Source organism: Coenobita brevimanus, chromosome 22, assembly GCF_032717465.1.
Source record: "Coenobita brevimanus isolate Jiangsu-jjx chromosome 22, ASM3271746v2, whole genome shotgun sequence".
Classification (NCBI taxonomy): Eukaryota; Metazoa; Arthropoda; class Malacostraca; order Decapoda; family Coenobitidae; genus Coenobita; species Coenobita brevimanus.
In genome coordinates, this window is record NC_136975.1 from 44,685,622 (window position 1) to 44,705,308 (window position 19,687).

The 19,687-nt window shown below is 38.0% G+C and overlaps 1 protein-coding gene across 1 annotated transcript; it reads right to left on the reverse strand.

Annotated features, from left to right (window-relative positions):
• Positions 1–452: 452 nt before the first annotated feature.
• Positions 453–11,712, reverse strand: LOC145392497 (uncharacterized). The gene is made up of 5 exons (XM_080266889.1): positions 11,628–11,712; positions 9,152–9,188; positions 8,523–8,779; positions 6,024–6,231; positions 453–3,261 (listed from the first exon to the last, which is right to left on the reverse strand). Exons 1-5 carry the CDS (start codon positions 11,710–11,712, stop codon positions 672–674), a joined length of 3,177 nt encoding a protein of 1,058 aa, XP_080123015.1. The 3' UTR covers positions 453–671.
• Between the last annotated feature and the right edge of the window lie 7,975 nt (positions 11,713–19,687).

Here is a 19,687-nt window from a genome sequence, read left to right on the forward strand (position 1 = left end):
TGTCCTCAAATGTTCATTAGTTCATCTTAATATTGGATATTTTTACATGACAGTGAAATGATATGCAGATAATATACGGAAAAAGCATGAATGCATTACGGGTGTAGCTGTGAGCTCGGCCAGAGAGGAAGTTTCCCTTAAATAGCTATAATTTTTTATAGTTTTATACAGGCATAATGAAACACTGAAATAGGAAGTATTTCCAAAAATATATTTGCATATCAACATATCATTTTTAATATATACAGTATATATATATATATATATATATATATATATATATATATATATATATATATATATAATATATATATATAAATATATGTACAGTATATGTATATAATAATACATTCTCTCTTTCTCTCTCTTTCTATGGTATCTACAGTATACAGTATTTATCTCTATGTTGCTGTTCATATTTACAATTAAAATTTAACTTCTTTAACAAAATGAGCATGCACAATTATTGTTTTGAACATTAGCTGTCAGTTTTTACAACAAACATTAGCTACTATATTGTATAGTATACATTATTAGAAGTTGTGAATAGCATTAATCACAGATTAGCTTTGGCAATTTGATACACCATTCAGCCCCCACATCGAGCCTGGACCCTATGAAAGCCAATCCTTTGGTGGGGAATAAAATGAAAATAATGATAATGGTGAAATTTAGATATGATGTACAGTATTGTGTACAGTAGCCACATGCTCTTTTAATGAGTCTTTGCTTGAAACAATGACCCCACATGACTCCTGAGGACAGGCATACAGTATAGCCTCTATATCCTCCATCACTGCTGAGTCATCTAGTATACGGCCTGTGGGCAGAGTATTTGGGTGGGCCTCTGTGATGTGATGTGCGAGTGAAACTTGGTCTTCAAACACCTCCCCACAGGTTTCACAACATGTACTCTCATCCACAATGGCAAATATACTTGTCACAGCTTCTCGGTTGTTAGGTGAGTCAAGAGCCCCTGTCATTATGTTTATGTTACTACTGCACACCTCAATGTGATCAAGGTATTCCTCTCTTGACGTAAATTGAGTTGTACCACAGTTGCTGCACTTCCTACAAATTTCAAGGTGGGCCAGGAGCTCCATATGGTTCTGAAAGTTCGTAGCACCACAGTCGTTGCATTTGGTTCTGTGTCGCGACATGTGTTCCTTCCAGTGGTCGGGAGGTATTATTTTCTTACAAAATTTACACACATTTTTCGCGGGGTCTTCCTTTTTCCGAACTTTGGTCATGTGTTCCCTTAAGCACATGATGTTTTTGAAGACTCTGTTACAGTGGTCACAAGTAACAGCAGAACCTCCATGCTTGCGATTCTTATGGGCCGGTAGTGATGCTTTTGTAACAACTACACCACATATGTCACAAGGAACATAGGCTATATCTAAGTGTGCATTCTTCATATGTCTTGGTAGGTTTAGAACACACTTCCCACATATTTTGCATTGCTCCCTTGGTTTGTCTTGTTTTGCCTGTAATGCTAGGGGATCAAGGTTTTCAATCATGTATCTCTTATACAGTCCTTTACCACAAACTAAGCAGGTTTTGTGATGACCACAGTCAATTTCAGTCACAAGTTCCAGCTCACTGGGTGTCTTAATATCACCACAATTGTTGCATCGATAGTCTTTACTTCTGCCAAGGCACCCTCCAGTTTGGTGTCGCTGTACATGAATCTCAAAATACTTCTTTTCATTAAAACTCTTGTCACAGATATCACAGTGAAATTTTGGTAAATTAATATGAGATTTCACATGCTTTTCATAACTGTATTTAATATAGTATTTCTTTGGGCAGTATGGACACTCGAAAACCTCATTTTTAGTATGTAAAGGAATGTGGTTCTTTAAGTTTGTTAGGTTTTTGAAAACTTTACCACACTGTTCACAGCAGAATTTCTGATTAGGATTGTGCTCCTTCATGTGTCTTTCAAGGGCTGTCAGAAATCCAAAGTTTTTCCCACATGTTGAACATTTAAATTTCATCCATTCTGTATTTTCATGGTATCTCTTAACATGTGACTGCAGATTTATTCTATTTTGGTATGCCTTGCCACAAAACTTACACTCAATATTAGAGTCATGTGTATGATTTTGAAGGGCAAGCTGTGAATCAAATTCTTCACTGCACACTGAACAAATAAATGATTCCTTTGTTAAAACAGAAGGTTCATTGGTTTTTGAAGAATCATGATTTGCAGTTATATCTGGAGTTTCCTTTTTATCACCGATTACTTCATCTTTGTTGGATGGTGAAGCATTAATTTTACTTAAAGAAATTTCTTTATCATTCACTGCATTACATTCACTAGATTCAGTATCATCCTCAACTTTATGGAAATGTTCTTCCAAGTGCTTCTCACAGCTTTCTTTTGAGCTGAATACCTTAAAGCACAGGAAGCACTCAAAGCCTTCAAAGGACTCTGATACTGAAGATTTATCATATTCACTGGAATTATCTACTGCCATCAACTCTTCATTCACCACACTTACATTATACTCATCAGTTACTTCATCTTCCTCCTTGATAGACACAACTTCTAATAATTCTCTGTCATTCATGAGGACTGCATTATGTAGGCCTTCTTTGTTGCAATCTGATGTTCCTGATGTCTCCTCAGAAGATTGCGATATACTGGTTTTTGTTTGTTTAGCATTTCTGCTTTCTTTGACTGCTGAGGGAACAGAGGCTGCTTTGTGTTCCTTATGAATACTGGAGTCCTTAACATCCATTTGATCTTTGCCTGGCATGTCATAGTACTTGTATGCCTCATCCTCCGTCTTCATTTTAATAGCTCTTCCTGATCGAGTTCTTGTGACATTAGGGACAGAAGCTGACTCATCTTCCTCATCCTCATCATCTGAGAATAGGGGAGGATCAGCCAAGTCTCCAATGCCATCTTCATCCTCTTCTCCAAACTCATCCATTACCTCCTCCTTCCTCACAAACACTGGTTTTGTGGTGGGTCGAACCATAACTCCTTGATTCTTCCTTGGTCTGCCCCTCCGTCGCTTTGGAGAAGGCTCAAGCATGCTCACATTCTGCATGATATACTTATCTGTGGAACGAGACTGAGCCTTCTTATAGTCCATGATAAATGCATTGCGATTGGGGATAGGAATGGTGTTTTTGGCCACTGCCCGCAGTTGGACTTTAGGTCGCTTTGGCTGCCCTCCAGTCATGTCTCCTGGGGTTGATGCTGACAGGCCACACTTGTCCTGAGCCATTACCATATCTCTATTGAATCTGAAATTTAGGGAAATTAAATAAGAAGAGAAAAACAAAACTTCAATAGAATAGAAATGCTCTTCTCTTCAGTGAAGTGCATAACTAAGGTACAGTTTACTATTATATGATCTTTTAATTATTTACAGTACCGTACAGAGCAGTATAAAGTGAGTTTTATAATCATTACATTAACCATGAGCCTAAAATTTACAACCTTACAGTGTAAAAGAAAAAAGCTGGTAGAGCAGTCTCTATGAGGCAAATTCATTTTCTAACACTGCATTAATAAAAGCTTGTGTTGATTTACTGCCATCATCATCATCCAGTCCTGTGCTGCCCCATTAGGAGCATAGGAAACCAGGGCTAGGCAAGTTGGTCCTGACATTTAAGATGGAAGTGACCAGCCTCACTCATATTACGCAAGCATTAAACCCCAACCACCCCATGGATATAAACCTGTCCAGGCTCAGTCTGACTGGAGCACCTTAATTACCCGCTAAACCACCAGGTGCCATAATTTGGTTATATGGTTACCACCAGAGTAGTAAACGGTTTCCTAGTGTACAGGAAACCATTTGGCTTGTCAGTCAGTGCAGAGTCACCCGTAGACAGAAGGAAGAGGAATGAACGAAGGAACGAAAGACAGAAGTGGAAGGAAGGAAGGAAGAGATGAAAGGGCAGTCACCTGAGGGCAGCATTACATTGAATGAGTGGATGGTGAGTGCCCCCACCAACCATTTACTGACACACAGCCTATTTTTTCTATTGAACTGGCTGATGTGGATATTACATTCTAAACTATTAATGTTGTTGTGATCTCTAGGCTGAATTTGCTTTCTGCTGCAGTCCACCATCCTCCTTTGGGGAGAATGAGAGGGAAATGAGGGACTTCATTACAATCAGGTAGCTCCAGTTAAATCAGTGCCATCAGGTGAAGGTGTCCCTGTTGTGCACTTGAGTATAGTAAACCCTTGCTATATGAAACTAACTGGGAGGAAATGCTTATGACAGAACCAATAGTCTGATAAAGCCGATGTTTACCAGGAAGAACTAATACAACTCCAGGTTCATTTTATACTAAATCTTGGCCAGTGGATACCTGGAGGAATTATACTTGTTCACATTTCTATCTGATATTTCTGGAGTTTATAGTTTATATCATGATGCTGTATATACAAACAGTAATATTTTCAGCCAGTAATAAACAGCAGAACAGATAAAGCAACAAAACATACTTTTTATTGCCTGTCTTTTGTTCGGTCTGTGGCTGTACAGTATGACTTGATAAATCAACCTTTTGCTCGATATAAATGAAGGTACTTCAGCAGGCTCATGGTGGTCAATATAGCCAATGTTCAATTTAACGAGGTTCAGTATGGTAGGAGTTTACTGTATGTTTCATTTTGTTTTGTTTCTAAAGGTTCCAACATGCTTGCATGTGTCGGCCTTGGCTACCTAATGGTGGCTTTCCATGCTGCACGATCTCTGGCAGCCTCCCTATTCAGTCCCTTATCCATGAGATCACATTCAATGACCTCATCCCAGGTCTCTTTTAGTCTACCTCTCGCAACCCTACCCCTAACATTGACACTTCTTTTCTGCACCCAAGTGTCATCCCCCATCCTCTCCACATGCCCAAACCATCTCAATCTACCTCTCCTTATCAAAACACCAATACACTCCAGTCCCATCCTACCTATCAATTCTTCCATCATAAACCTAGCCTCCCCAGGCCTCACACTCAAAGACACACTGCACATCCACCTAATCACTGTCATGTCTGTATGTCTGGGCCTGTGAATATCCTCTTTCTTTACAGCCCAGGTGTCACTGCCATACAGCATTACACTCCTAACACATGCCATATACAATGATCCCTTAGAAAGGAGGAGAGCCCTCTCAATATCAGGAGAGGCAACAGCTCCCAGAACTTCTTCCAACCACTCCTCACTCTAGCCCCACCTCCAGCATATAACATGTCTCCCAAAGAACAAAACTCTTCCACTTACTTGAAAGACTCCTGGCAAGATCAATCCTTTCACACCTGACAATCTCCACATGCTTTCCCTGATACTGCACACATGGAATCAGCATTATCTTGCAGTCTACCTGTAATATCACTATATCTCTTATGCACTCACTTATCACAGAGACTGCAGAGGATAGAATTAACTTCCTATGCCCTAGTGGCAAACCACACATGGCCACTGTCCCTCTTCTTTGACAGTACTGCCACCAGCCCTAGACACCATCACTTTGTTTTATCTCCATTTTCTCTCAAGCCCTTATGCCTCATACCATCTCTCCACTTCCTAAATCTTTCCTCTGCCTTCCTTTCATTCTCTGCAAACAACACCAAATCATTGGCATACATCATCTCCCACAGGAGTCCATTTCTGAAATCATGTGAAAGGGCTTCAAGCACCATGTTAAACAACACGGAACTCAAGACTGACCCCTGGTGCACACCATCATTCAAGGAAAACTCCTCACTCAAAACTCCGTTCACCCTTACCTGGGTGTGAGCGCCCACATACATTGCCATAACCACTCTATCCAGTCACTCAATCAGAAGCTTTCTCATTGCCCACTTCATTACTTCCCTTGGGACTCTGTCAAAGGCCTTCTCCAAATAAAAAAAAACAAAGTACAGATCCCTTTTCTTTCCTATATATTTTTCCTGAAGCTGTCACACAGTGAATATGGCATCAGTGGTCCCTTTGCCTGACATAAACCCAGGTACAATATTACCAAACTAAAAAGATGAAGCAACAACTCACTTGACAATGATGGCATCAGGATCTTCTACCAAAGGATTAATGTGACATGGGGGTGGGAAGCTTTCCTTCAACTCAATCACCTGACTTGGCTTCTGCCCAGTTTCTCTGGAGTTCTTCACCAGGCGACTCTGAACTTGGAGGTTGTCTGCACTATCAGTGGGTCCCAACTCTATCACCTCATCCATGGCTTCTACTTTCACTGGTAGCCCTGAAAAATAAAAGCTTTGGGGCTGAAACTTTTTTCACCTCAACAGAATCTGTTACCTTCACCTTCCTTAAGTATAGCCTACATTGTTCTAGTTTTGTATTTATCTCCCTACCCATAACACCTCCTTCCATCATGATCATTATCTGAACCAAAATTTCCACATTTACTTGGAGTGGATATATCTAAAGCAAAGCTCACATCTCTTTGGGGATATGGAAAATGCCCCTCTCATATGGCATTGGAGGTCAACTCTGGAACTGCCTTCCCCTGTCTGTATTTCCTTCTGCCTATGACCTCCAGTCTTTTAAATCCAATGTGTCCAGCCATCTCAAAATGAATGGATCTTGAATTTTGCTGATTTTTTTTTTTTTTTTTTGCATAGAATAATATGACGACTTCTAGCCTTTGGTTCCTTCTTTCTTGCATTGGAAATAAATAAAATATAAAGTTGTAAAATAAAGGTGAGCGAAGTGAATGCAAGAATTATTATAGCTTAAGTTTTCTGAGTGTTTAGGGAAGGTATATGGAAGAATTATTATTGAGAAAGTAAGAGCAAAAATTTTCTGTGTCTCAGCAGCTCTAGAAGCCAGAACAATAAGCAGTTAGCAGAAAGCATTGTTTCTCATTATATATGCCTAACTTCTAATACATTCTTCTCTATGTAAATTTTTTTCTGCTTCTTTCAGCAACACCTACAACTGGAAGTCATACAGAGTTGTCACAGACAGACTGGAAATGGCAGTGGTAAGTACTGTACACAAGCTCTGGCTGTATTTGCACTATGATACAATAGTCTGTATTCGTCTCAGTTTAGAAGGCGTTTTAGCACTTCTTCCTGATTTATTTTGCATGGTACAGTGTATATACCATAATTCTTTTATGTAATTTTTTATACCAACATTGAATGTACTGTACAAAAAAAAAAAAAAAAAAAAAAACTATCTATCTATTGCCAGATGCCACAATCCCATAAGGGGTGGCCATACCTGATACAAAAATAAACTTGTTAGGAAGCTGTGCTACAGAACCTCCTTTACCAACATGAGTATGATTTTTTTTTTTTTTTAAATTATGTAAGGAAGAAGGAACCAAAGGCCAGAGCCCACAAACTGTTCCTTCCAAGAAAAAGCAAAAACAATACAACAGAGAGCCAAACTCAAGATCTGTGGTATATAATACTGTACAGTATTTGTCTAAGGATTTTCAATAAGCATAACTGTGTACATGTCAGGCACATGAATTCCATCCCTCTATTGAGGGTCAAACATAGCAGCAGTAGCCAGTTCCATATTACTCCTTTTGACAAGTAGGGGCCCAAGGCTAGGCTATCATAGGCCAGTATATTTAAGGGAAGACGACCAGCCTGCTTTTCTTCATGGCATCATACAACTGAAAAGCACACAGTCACCTCCTGGGGACTGAACCTGTGGAAGGTTATCACTCCTCCTGGGGTGTTCTAATCATTGGATCAAACATAAAATGTAAAAATAGGACAGTAACACCCAGTACCACATTACCTCATGCGAGGTGTAAAGGCTATACAGTAGGTTAGGCTACTGAAGTTTAAAACAAATGACAGGTCTACACCTCTGGTACTAATGCACAGCTGAAAAATCTCCATTACCCTCTTAGAGACTTGAACCTGAATTTAACATGACTGGCACCATTTTGCTCAGTCCTTTGTGCACGTAGAAGGAGCATCTAACCACTAATAAGTCATTCAGTACGTTTTTTTTTTTTTTAAATTAGTCTTCCTACTGCCAGATTATGTTATTCATTGTAAGGAAACCCTCATAGTGAAGGTCTGAAAACCCTCCAAAATCTGTCCAGTACAATGATCTTTTAAAAAAAATTATCATATTCTTGCTACCACTGGATAACTTTATTCACCCTATGAGAGAAATTTAAGTGAAGGGTTAGAAGCAACTTCCATTAGCACATTCAGTATGGTGATGTCTTTTTTTTTTACATTTACATTTTCAGTATGATGATTTATTTGCACTACCACCCGATTATTTTACTTAGCATAGGAGGGACCTCTTTAGTGAAGGGATAAATTGCTACACAATGCCACTGAAAGAGAATGTATGTGATGTGGAAAGGGTTGGGGCAGGGGCCTGGGATGAGGTTTAGGGATATATGCATGTGACAAACAGGGTGAAGTGGAGGTGATTTGCTTGTAGTTACCCCCTCCAGGAAAAAGGCATCTAGCTCTAGGTAAATAGATAAATAGCTACATACTGTACATACTGCATGCTCCTAAATGTATACTGTACTGTATTTTAACATACCCAATGCTTCACTGAGATCTTTGACACCCTTATTTATACTGTTGCCATGCTCCTCTTCCTCCTCTTCATCTTCACTCTCTTCTTCACCTGGATCATTTAGTGGCATCTTCATATTCCTAAGTTTAAGGACTGCCCGTGATAGCTGAGCTGGTGAGTGTTGACGAATGTTGTGCTTGTGGTACCGATAGACAGATGGCATCACGTCTCCACACAGTATGCATTCAATTATCACCTTTCTGCCGTGTTCATTAATTTTTCTGAAAGGAAATGGAAGATGTTTTTTTTTAATGGCATTACACCTTTATTGTCTCTTTAGGAGCTTAGAGCCCTGACGCTAGGCAACTTAATTTAGAAATTTAAGGGAAGAACGATGAGTCACTTGTCTGATATGCTGTGTTCATATACATTACATAATTCAGTATGCCTGTGGTAACTATTTACTGTGCTGTATATGTATTCAATATTTACAAGCCCATCCCTTGAATTCACAGGTACAGGCAGCTAGGTTTAATGCTTACCCTGTATGTATTGTACACTGATGGAGGAGAAAACCAGAAGGTTTAATGATAAAGTTGATTGTAATGCTTTATTACAAGTGTTAAGATTGTATGGAATGGAAAGTTGGCTACTGGAGGCGAGAGAAGAATTCTGCATGACTAGCAGGACCTGTGTGAAAGTACAAAGGAGATGAATGATGGCTCTGTGGTAGGGAGTGAAACAAGGTTGTGCCATATCACCATGGTTGTATAATACTGGTATCATATTAATTATTACAGATGGTTGTTCTTGTTGTGGACCCAGACTCATCTGGATGTAAACCCAATAGAGTGCAGGAAACTGGGAACTTCAGCTGGGTGCTCCCATTTTTTTTTTTTTTTTTTTTTTTTTTTTTTTTAATGTAGGAGGATTGTGTGTGTTGTCAATGTAGGGTGCATGACGTGATTGTCTTGTGATGTTGCTTCTGTTGTGATGGCATGATGGCATAATGGGTTGTTTGTGAGTTGTATTTTTTGTTGATACCCAAGCATTGAAGGGTGACAGCCACATTGTAGGTGCACTCGTGTCTCTCTGGGAAGGGTAGTTTCTTGAGGGATGTATGTCTGTTAGAGGTTCATGAAAGATGCAGTTTGGCTGGAGGGTTAGGATGGTTGTGATGACTATGTTTGTGAAGTAGGATATTGGATAGAGGAGAAAGGATTTTGTTAAAGCTCTCTGTTTGGTAATTGGGAAGTAGTTTGTTTTTCATTTCTTTGTGGTGGTGGGTGGTGCGATGTAAGTTACATGGGTGGGTTGGATCCATTGCTGAAGCTGTGAATTGTATACCTCTCATGTTAATGTGATACTTGATTGCCAGAAGGCTGCCTTTATTATTGGTGGAAGTTTGTGGTCTTTCAGCATCCCTAAAGCTTTGTTTTGCACCTTTTTAAGTTTACTCATGTCTGTAACAATTAAGGTGAGAGTCCAGATTGTGCTGTATAATATTGCTTATTCAGATAAACTGCTTATAGAATATATTCAATGACTCCTTTTGTCATCCGAAGATATTGCCTGTGACTGATTTATAGGCACTGAGTTATAAAAGAGATGCAAGGTAGGGCAGTGGATGTCGGTGCAGCAGTAATGAGAGAGGGCAGCGTTTGGAAACTTCCTGTTCAGTTGTTTGCAGAAGTGAAGACAAAGGGGAACTGCAAGGCTTGGTGAATGAGTTTGGAAGGTTATGTAAGAAGCAGAATCTAAAGGTGAATGTAGGGAAGAGTAAAGTTGTGATCTTCAGGAGATGTGAGGTCACTGAGTGCACAGTGATGGATGATGAGGAAATGGGAAATGTGAGTGCATTTAAGTTCTTGGGTAGTGTGATGAGTAAGGATGGAAGTTCAGAGGATGAAGTACTTGAAAGGGTACAAGAGGGAAGAAAGGTTGCTGAGCCTGATTCTTTGAAAGCAGTGATAAAAAGTAAGGAAGTAAGCTTGTAAGTAAAAATGCCACAGCAAGACAGTATTGTGATACCAACTCTAACATGAGGAAGAGAAGCTTGGACCTTGTTGGAAGGGCACAAGTCAAAAGTGAGAGCAGTGGAAATGAGTTGTTTGAGAGGAGCAAGTGGACTGACAAATGAGCAAGTGAGGGAGTGTTGTGGTGTGGATGTGGATGTGATAGAAAGCATTTGGAGAAATACATTGAGGTGGTCTGGCCTTGTGAATTGGATGGAGAGTGAGAGACTAATGAGAGGAGTGTACATGAATGAGATGGAGGGAGAGGAAGGGGGAGACCGAGGATGAGATGGAATGATGGAGTGGAGAGGTATATGAGAGACGGGGGGATGAGACGGGAGGAGGGCAGCGAAATGGCGGGGGACAGGGTGACATGGAGGTGATTTGTTTGTGGCTACCCTTTACGGGATTAAAGCATGTGGCAATAGATAAATAGATGGACAGAGTTTACTTGAAGCTTCTGTAGTAATGTTGCCTGTGCATTAAGAAAATGTCATATGTGTATGCAGCGTACGGTAACTCCAAAAAGCTGAGATACTGAAGGGATGTGAGTAGTTAAAGGGGGAGACCAGAGGATATGCATGAGATTATGTTTATCTGGAGTGAAAAGTGATACTTTATTTTGCTGATGAAACTTAGGAAAGGCCTCATATTGAAGGGGATTATTAAGGCTGTATCTAACCCTTCCAGTCTGAAAACTCTCTTGAAGTGAATTAATATCATCTGGTAGTATGGAGAGTAAACTAAAAGGATATCACTGAGATTTATTGTGGCATTTAACAGTAACATAATACAAGTATTTTCAGTTTTTTATATATACAGTAAACCCTTGATATAACAAACTAACTGGGGGGAGGGGTGGGTTATTATATCCGAAAGTTCGCCATATCCGATGGTCGTTATTAACCGAGGGATGACTGACCCAAGGTTGCTATATCCATGGAGTCCTTTGGTCCCGTGCGTGCAACCACAACTTACTCTATGAAGTTTCACATGGAGAATTCAGTGGTTTATGTAGTTATACAGTAAATGTACAGTAAATACTATCCTGTATGAAGTTGTATGTATAAATACAATGCCTAGATTTAATGTAGTACTGTTACAGTATACTTACCATGCCAGGGAGTGAACTTCCGCCAGACATAGCAATCAAAGGTCGCTATATCCGGCGGAAGTTCACTCTGGAAATAGTGGGTCATTATATCCGAAGTTCACTATAATAGGGTTTGTTATATCGAGGGTTTACTGTATACAGAATGTTCTAGTTTTTACGGAATAATGAATGGCTGGCAGGAAGAAGTTCTGATCGATCTTTTATTGCCTGTAATTCTGTCAGTGAAAACTGGCTGTATGTTTGCCAGTCTTAAGTGCCATGTTGCTTTTTTGATATTATTATAGTTTCTTAGTGGTAGATGAGGGTGCTCACCATCCACTCACTTGATGTAGTGTTGCTCCTGGGTGACTGCCCTTTCCTCTCTTCCTTCCTTCCTCTTCTGCCTTTCTTTCCTTTTTCTTATGTCTACGAGCGTCTCTACAGTAAGTGACAAGCCAAATGGTTTCGTGTACACCAGGAAACCATTTACTATGCTGGGTGGTAATCATATAACCAAAGTATGGCTCCTGGTGGTTTAGTGGGTAATTAAGGTGCTCCAGTCGGATTGAGCCTGAGCAGGTTTATACTCAAGGGGAGGTTGGGGTTCACTGCTCACATAATGCCACTTAGGGATGTGTAAGGCTGGTCACTCCCATCTTAAATGCCTGGACCAAATATGCCCAGCCCTGGGCTCCTATGCTCCTCATGGGTCAACACAGGATTGGATGATGATGATGATGATGATGATAGTTTCAGCCGAAAACAAAATTATGAGATTTTTATTTATTTATTTATTTTTTTGGTATTTTAGACACTTTTCCTCTATGGCATTTTTTTCGCAAATTATTTTTGTTTTACTCCTGAAGGTTAGGTTAGGTTATCTTCAGTAGTAAAATAAAAATAATTTATAACAAAAATGCCATAGAAGAAAAGTGTCCTAGAATTGTCTAAAATACTGAAAAAACAAATCAAAATCTCATAACTGTGTTTTTGGCTGGTGATAATTTTTTTTTTTTTAACAGTTAATGTGGAATGTATCAGCAGGACTTCCTAGGTTAATTTGTCAGATCCTGTAAAATATGTGCCCTTAAACATTATTCATATGCAGGACAGCCATTTAATGGTCATTTTCATCAATAAACATGCTACAGTTCTTAAACTTAGGGGGACAGCTTGTCCATTTTAAAGTTGCTAACTCTTGATTATTATAATTTGAAATATACAGAGGCTTCCAGCATTTGGTTTTCTAAAAAAGAAAAGGGGGGGGGGCAGAAGGGACAACTTATGTAATATTCTATGGCCAACAGCAGACAGTTTTACTTGCCACTCAGAAATATCCCACAGTGCAAGAGTTAAACATGTGATAACTGTAGTTAGGATGAGGGATGGCCTGGTTAGGTATAGGGTAAGTGTGGTTTCTATCATTTTTAAGTCTCCCCTTCAGTTCAGGGACATTTAATCTTCCATTTTTACTGTCTGTAGATAGTTTTAATCACTGTAAGGATGGGTTTTACAACAATCTATCTATTGCCAGACGCCATAATCCCGTACGGGGTGGCCATTTGACTCTGAGTTATTTGTTTTACAGGGAGGGGCACTAACCCTCCACCAACCCACTTGACATGTAGGAAGCATGTATGGTTTGGTTATATGGTTACCTGCAGATGTTAAATACAGCTTTCATTAACTTGTTCAGCATGAGATCTCTAACACTGCGTAAAATTATTTGGTACCAGCCAGGGGCATAGCTATATTAGAATTTAAAAAATGCGGTGGGCCCAAGGAGCTCCAGAAATCTGGGGTGGCCAGGGTCACTCTGGTCACCCCTCTGACTGTCACTGGTACCAACAAAAATAAAGTTAGAATGACACTTTGGCAGTGAAAGTCAAATCCAACATTTATAAGCCATCAAACTTCCAACCGTAAGAACACACTGTGAAGAAAAGTTTACAAAAAGTAGTAACCGTGCTGAGCATTTACGGATAATTTTTGTTTGTACCTTAACTTACCTTAAGCCTTTATTATATAATTTTGTACATACCATTTTTTTTTTTTTTTTTAATGATTTTGTTTGCACCTAATTTAAGCATTTATTATATGATTAAGTATGGTCCTGTAGATATCTTAGGTGGCTAGTGTGAAAAAATATTAATCCTGCAGTAGTCATCCAAGGGGCCAGTGTAATGATAATAGTAATGCAGCACTTCGCTGGAAAATATGAAATACAAATTACGAGGGTTAAGTGATTGTGGAAAAATATATATTTCAGTGGAAAATACTCGACTCAAGGTGTCAGTTTACACATGGTATGTCAGGGATAAGGGAGTCACTAGGGAATATGAAAGGAGAGGAAATCGTGAGAAGGTACGAAAATTGTGTGTTTATGTTTATGTGACTTATTTTCGCTACAGATACACATGGCCAGGAACTTACCGAGAAGGATAAAATGGCGGGAAATGTCTATACTTTTCCATTTATGTTTAAAATTATGTAACATACCTGAATGAGTTCATTTGGGACCTCTAAGGTGCACAGGTGGTCAGTTTGGTAAGATATTTTACCCACTTTAGCTCTCCTTCCGCTTTGTTTTTCCGTGGTGTTTTGGAATAATCAAGATGGCGTTGCGGTCGACACAACTTAGACGTTGGCGCCAAGTATAAAAATAAGAAACGGCAAGGTACGGTTTTTGTTACATACTGTATTATTACTGTCTTCAGAAGGTTGTTAAGTAATATTTTCATCACTAATTTAAAACTTTACTGTCCACTGTGGATAAGTGTATGGTAATATGGTATAAGTTCGAACGATCTGGTTTTCATCACTTGTATTAGTAAGATTTTTTTTTTTTTTTAACTCATGAGTAAAAGTGTGTATCCCTAAATAAAGTCAAATACTGTACAGCATTACAGCAGACAGTAGTAGTAATGTTTTATGTATACTTCCCAATTATTAAACTAGATCATTAATCTGATCCATTTTTTTTAAAATAGAGCACATTAAAACTTTTCTATGGCACACTAGCCCTTTTGCATATAGTATATATATATATATATATATATATATATATATATATATATATATATAAACGAGGCCGGCGGTCATTCATAATTAGTCACCCAAAATAAGGCGAAATGACAATGTACAACAGTTTGATTGCACAGATCTACATCTTCAGCAGATTTTTGCGGCACACTGCGGATATAACAGCGGCACAGTTTTGGGAATCACTGATCTCTGGTCAGTGAGATGATGACGGAAAGTGAAAGGTATGTAGAGCGAGTGAATGAAGACACAGCTATGTGTTGTGATATATTTGAGAACTCTCTAGGATTAGATAAGGAGGAGATTACTATCACTAAGGTCATAAGGATAGGAAAGCCCAGAAGAGAGGGCAATAACAGAAATAGGCCTGTATTGGTGCAACTAGCAGATGTGAAAGAGAAATGGGCAATAGTATAGAGGGCAAAAAATCTGAAAGATGAAAGTGACCCGGCAAAGAAAAGAATTGGAATTTCACCTGATCTGACGGAGAAAGAAAGGCAGGTTGAAAAAAGACTGAGGCAAGAGTTAAACGAGAGAAAAGTTAACGGAGAAACAGGATTATATATAAAAAACGGAAGATTGTGCAAAGTAAGAGAGGACAGAGGAAGAGAAAATTAGAACCATACAATGATACAGTACAGAAGGATGAAATAAGAAAAAAAGAAAAAGGATATGGGGTAACATTTAAGTTAATTAATATACAGGGGTTAAGTAGACATAAGGTAGTAGAGGTACAGCAACTCATATCAGAGAGTCAAGATATTGTATGCCTGACAGAAACACAGCAAAAATATAATAAAATTGACCTAGATAATAACATAATGAAGCATGAAAGCATGAGAGAAATAAAGGACAAAAAAAGGAGGAGGTATAATGGTGCTGTATAAACAAAACAGTAACATTACTCTAAGAAAAGAAACTGAAAAATAAGGATGTACTTGTACTAAAAGGAAAAATATTAGATCTAAGCATAAGAATGATTGTAGTATACTTTTTTGTAATTAGGACAGAAGAAGACAGAACTAGAAATTTCTCAATGAAACAAGAGATTGAGAAAAGTATGAATGAGGCGGAGGATGAGGCTCTAATAGTCATGGGAGACTTCAATGGGCATACAGGTATGTTAGGTCATCAGCAGCTTGACATGAATGGAAAAATAATCTTGGACTGGATAAATGAATATAAATTAATCTTGCTTAACTGTGACAATAACTGTTCAGGTATTTACACGTGGGCTAGAAATAATCAGTGTAGTGTAATTGATTACATACTTGTCAATGGGAAAATGTACAACTACTTCCAGACCATGAATATAGACAAGAAACAAGAAACTATAGATATCACTATCATAATCTGATATGTGCAAGGTTTATGATAAAAAGAGAAAGGCAAAACTTCAACAAACAAGGAAAGTGGGAAACAGTGGAGTATTATAGGACAGATGAGATATCACTACAACAGTATGCAAATAGAGTGGAGAAAAAACTTAATGAAGTCAGAGTTTCCAATATAACACAGATGAATACAGTAATAGAAGAAGCTGCCAGCAAAACTCTAAAAACAAGATATAGAAGAAAAGTAATTGAAAGGGAAAATAAAATAAGGGAGCCTGTTTGGATGAACGATGAAATAAGAAAGGAAATAAAAGAGAGGAAAAGATTGAATAGGCAAAAAAGAAACATACAAAATCAGGATGAAAGAGACAGAATATATGAGCTCTATAGGGAACAAAAACAGAAGGTGCAAATACTCATTAGAAAGGAGATGTTTAAACATGAACAAAAGCTCACAAAAGAAATAAAAGAAAGCAATGAAAAGGGTAAAAAATTGTGGGAGGCTGTTAATAAACTAAGAGGTATACACAAAAAATTAGACAAGTTAGCAATATACAGCAAAGAAGGTAACAAACTAAATGATATACAGGCTAGTGAGGAAATAATAAAATTTTGGGACAAAATCTATAAAAAGCATGAAAACAACATAAATGAAGCATGGAATGGTGACACAAGGCAAGAATACATTAACAAGCTGGACTTAGAAAGTAATCTGAATGTCATGAATATAGATATACCAATAGGACACAATATAGAGAGAACATATGAATTCCCTCCTAGTATAAGAGAACATATGGACATGTGCTGCAAAGTACAAAGCAAAATAAAACCCATGGAATATCCAAATATTACGCAAGACCAAGTAAAACATTGCATACAAAAGCTAAAAAACAGAAAAGCCCCAGGACCAGATCAAAAGAAGCCTGAACTCTACAAAGTCCTGATAAAAAGTGAGCAGTGTATACAGTAGAAAGCCTTACAAACTGTTTTCAGCACACTATAGATGATGGGACAGAAGTTAAGGAATGGGTATGGTCAAATACAAAAATGATAGAGAAAACAACTAAACCTACATCAGACCAGCTCAGACCAATAGCGTTGACCAGTGTTTCGTACAAAATACTGTATGTATGTCACTGATAGGAAAATTTGTGGATAGCCATATCACCATGAATAACGAGGCTAAAGAAACACAAGCAGGCTTCACAAAGGGAGCCAGAATAGAAGACAACTTATTAACCTTACAATACTGTATAGAGGATAGCTACCAGAAGGGAAAACCTCTTATAATAATATCCATTGATTACTCAAAGGCATTTGACTCAATTAAAAGAGAGAAAATAGTACAGGCACTAATGCGATACAAGGTACACCCAAAGATAATAGATACCATTGTTAACATATATAAAGAAGACAAAACAAAAATAAAAGTAGGTGATTCTGAAATAGAAATGGACATAACTAGTGTGATTAGACAAGGCTGCACAGGTTCAACAATATTATTCAAATTAATAACCAACCTGATAATAGAAAAATTGGAAGGACAAAATATTGGATTCATCAATGAGAAACTGAAAATAGTAGTACTATTCTTTGCTGATGATGGACTCCTAATGGCACACTCGATAGAAGATGCAAAAGACAGCCTAAAAACAGTAATAGAATATAATCAAGAATGTGGTCTAAACTTAAATAGAACAAAAAGTAATATCATCATCCATAATATGAAAAACCAGCCAGATGAAATAGAAGGGATAAAAGTAACTGATAATATAAAGTACCTTGGATTACAGATAGATAACAAAAGAAACTACTTCAAAACACAGAAGGAAATGATGGCACAGAAAGCTCAAAAGATGGCAAATATTACATACTCGGTAATAGCAAGGAGTTGTAATAAAGTAATGATAGGTAAAACCTACTGGAAAAATGTAGCCGTACCTACAGTACTTCATGGGTCAAATATCATAAATTACACGGAAGCAGAAATTGAAAAGCTACAAAGGATAGAGAACGGAGTATACAGACAAATATTAGGAGCACCCAAGTATGCAGCAAACTGCACACTAAGGGGAGAGATTGGAGCATCATTAGTTAAATGAAGAATAATCACAGGTAGACTAGAGTACACCAGGGATATTCTTCAGGGCAAAAATGAATTACTAAAAACTATACTAGAAATGATGAATATACAGAATATGAACTGGATGAAGGAAACAAATAAGTACAAGGAATTAATAGGAATAGCTGACAGAGAATTAATGATTATGACAAAAAGCAAACTAAAGGAGAAAACAATGAATTGGGACACACAGAAATGGAAGAAGGAAGTATCTAGGAAAACAAGCCTGAAGATATATAAAGAATGGAAAGAGAATATTAGAGAAGAACAAGTATATGATACCAGACCAGCATCAACAATTCCCTATAGAGCAAGAACAAACTGCCTGCCATTATTCGATAGAAAGAGACATGAAAATGGAAATACAGAGTGCAGATTATGCGGTGCAGAAAAAGAAAATCTGGAACATTTTATGCTCGAGTGCACAGTGTAAATGAACAGAGATTGAATGCTGTGGAGTTACAAAAACCCTACATTGAAAATAAAGAAGAAATAATTGGAAATTTTTTATTTAGTGACATAAACATTGAACAGAAAAAAAGTATCCTATATAACCTCTGGGAAATAAGAAAAAAGAAATTAATGGAGCAAAGCACAACGTAGTGAATGAATGAAAAGGAATAGAGTTCAGGAGGTGCCGTTGAAAAGGCATTACCTCTGACAATCATCTGATCTGATCTGACCTCCGCCAAGGAGGTTATGTTTTTGCCGGCATTGGTTTGTTTGTCTGTTTGTTTGTATGTCTCCTTGTAAGTCTGTTAGCTGGATTACTCAGAAAGTTATGAAGATTTTTTTTTTTTTTTTTTTTTTTTTTAGAGGGGTAGGGTATGACCCAAGGAACAATCCATTATTTTGGTGGTGATCTGGATCATCATCCGGATCCAGGAATTTTTTGTTTGTCCACAATATAAATTCTGTGGAAGGGTGGGCCTTGGGCCAAAAAAGAATTGATGAAATTTTGGGGTGGATCCGGATCCTGCAATGGCATTGGCGGAGGTATGCGCTCACTGAGTGGTTTCTAGTTTTCTTTTCATTCTTTGCTTGAAGTTTAAGATCAGGAGAGAGCATTTGGACTGAAGATATTACTGATAAATTTTTACCCGTCGTGAGAAAGCAATTTCTAAAGTAACATTCGACATACCATTTTTGTACTTCTTTCCCAGTAATGTATAAAATGGTGTGCAGTGTAGTCCAGTTGGCAGTTATGAAGCAGTATTTACTGTACATTTTCTGTTTTACACAGTATAGACAAGAAACTTAGCAGTGGAGTAGTTAAAAAGACAGTAAAGGAAAAGAAGCTAAGAATGTTTGGAAACTGAAAATTCCGTGGGAGGGTGAAGAGGACATAATTATGATTCTCTCGTATTTTTTTAGCAGATACTCCATAATTCACGTAAGTAAAATTTTCCAGTGTCACTATCAAGTTAACAGCTTAAATTATATTTTCAGCTGTTAGCTCAACATTTCTTTCGTGTATTTGTTATTTACTTGTATATTTTTCTTTATGTTGCTAGTGTAACATTATCGTGATTAGTTACTCTCTCTCTCTCTCTCTCTCTCTCTCCTGCACACACGTTGTGGAC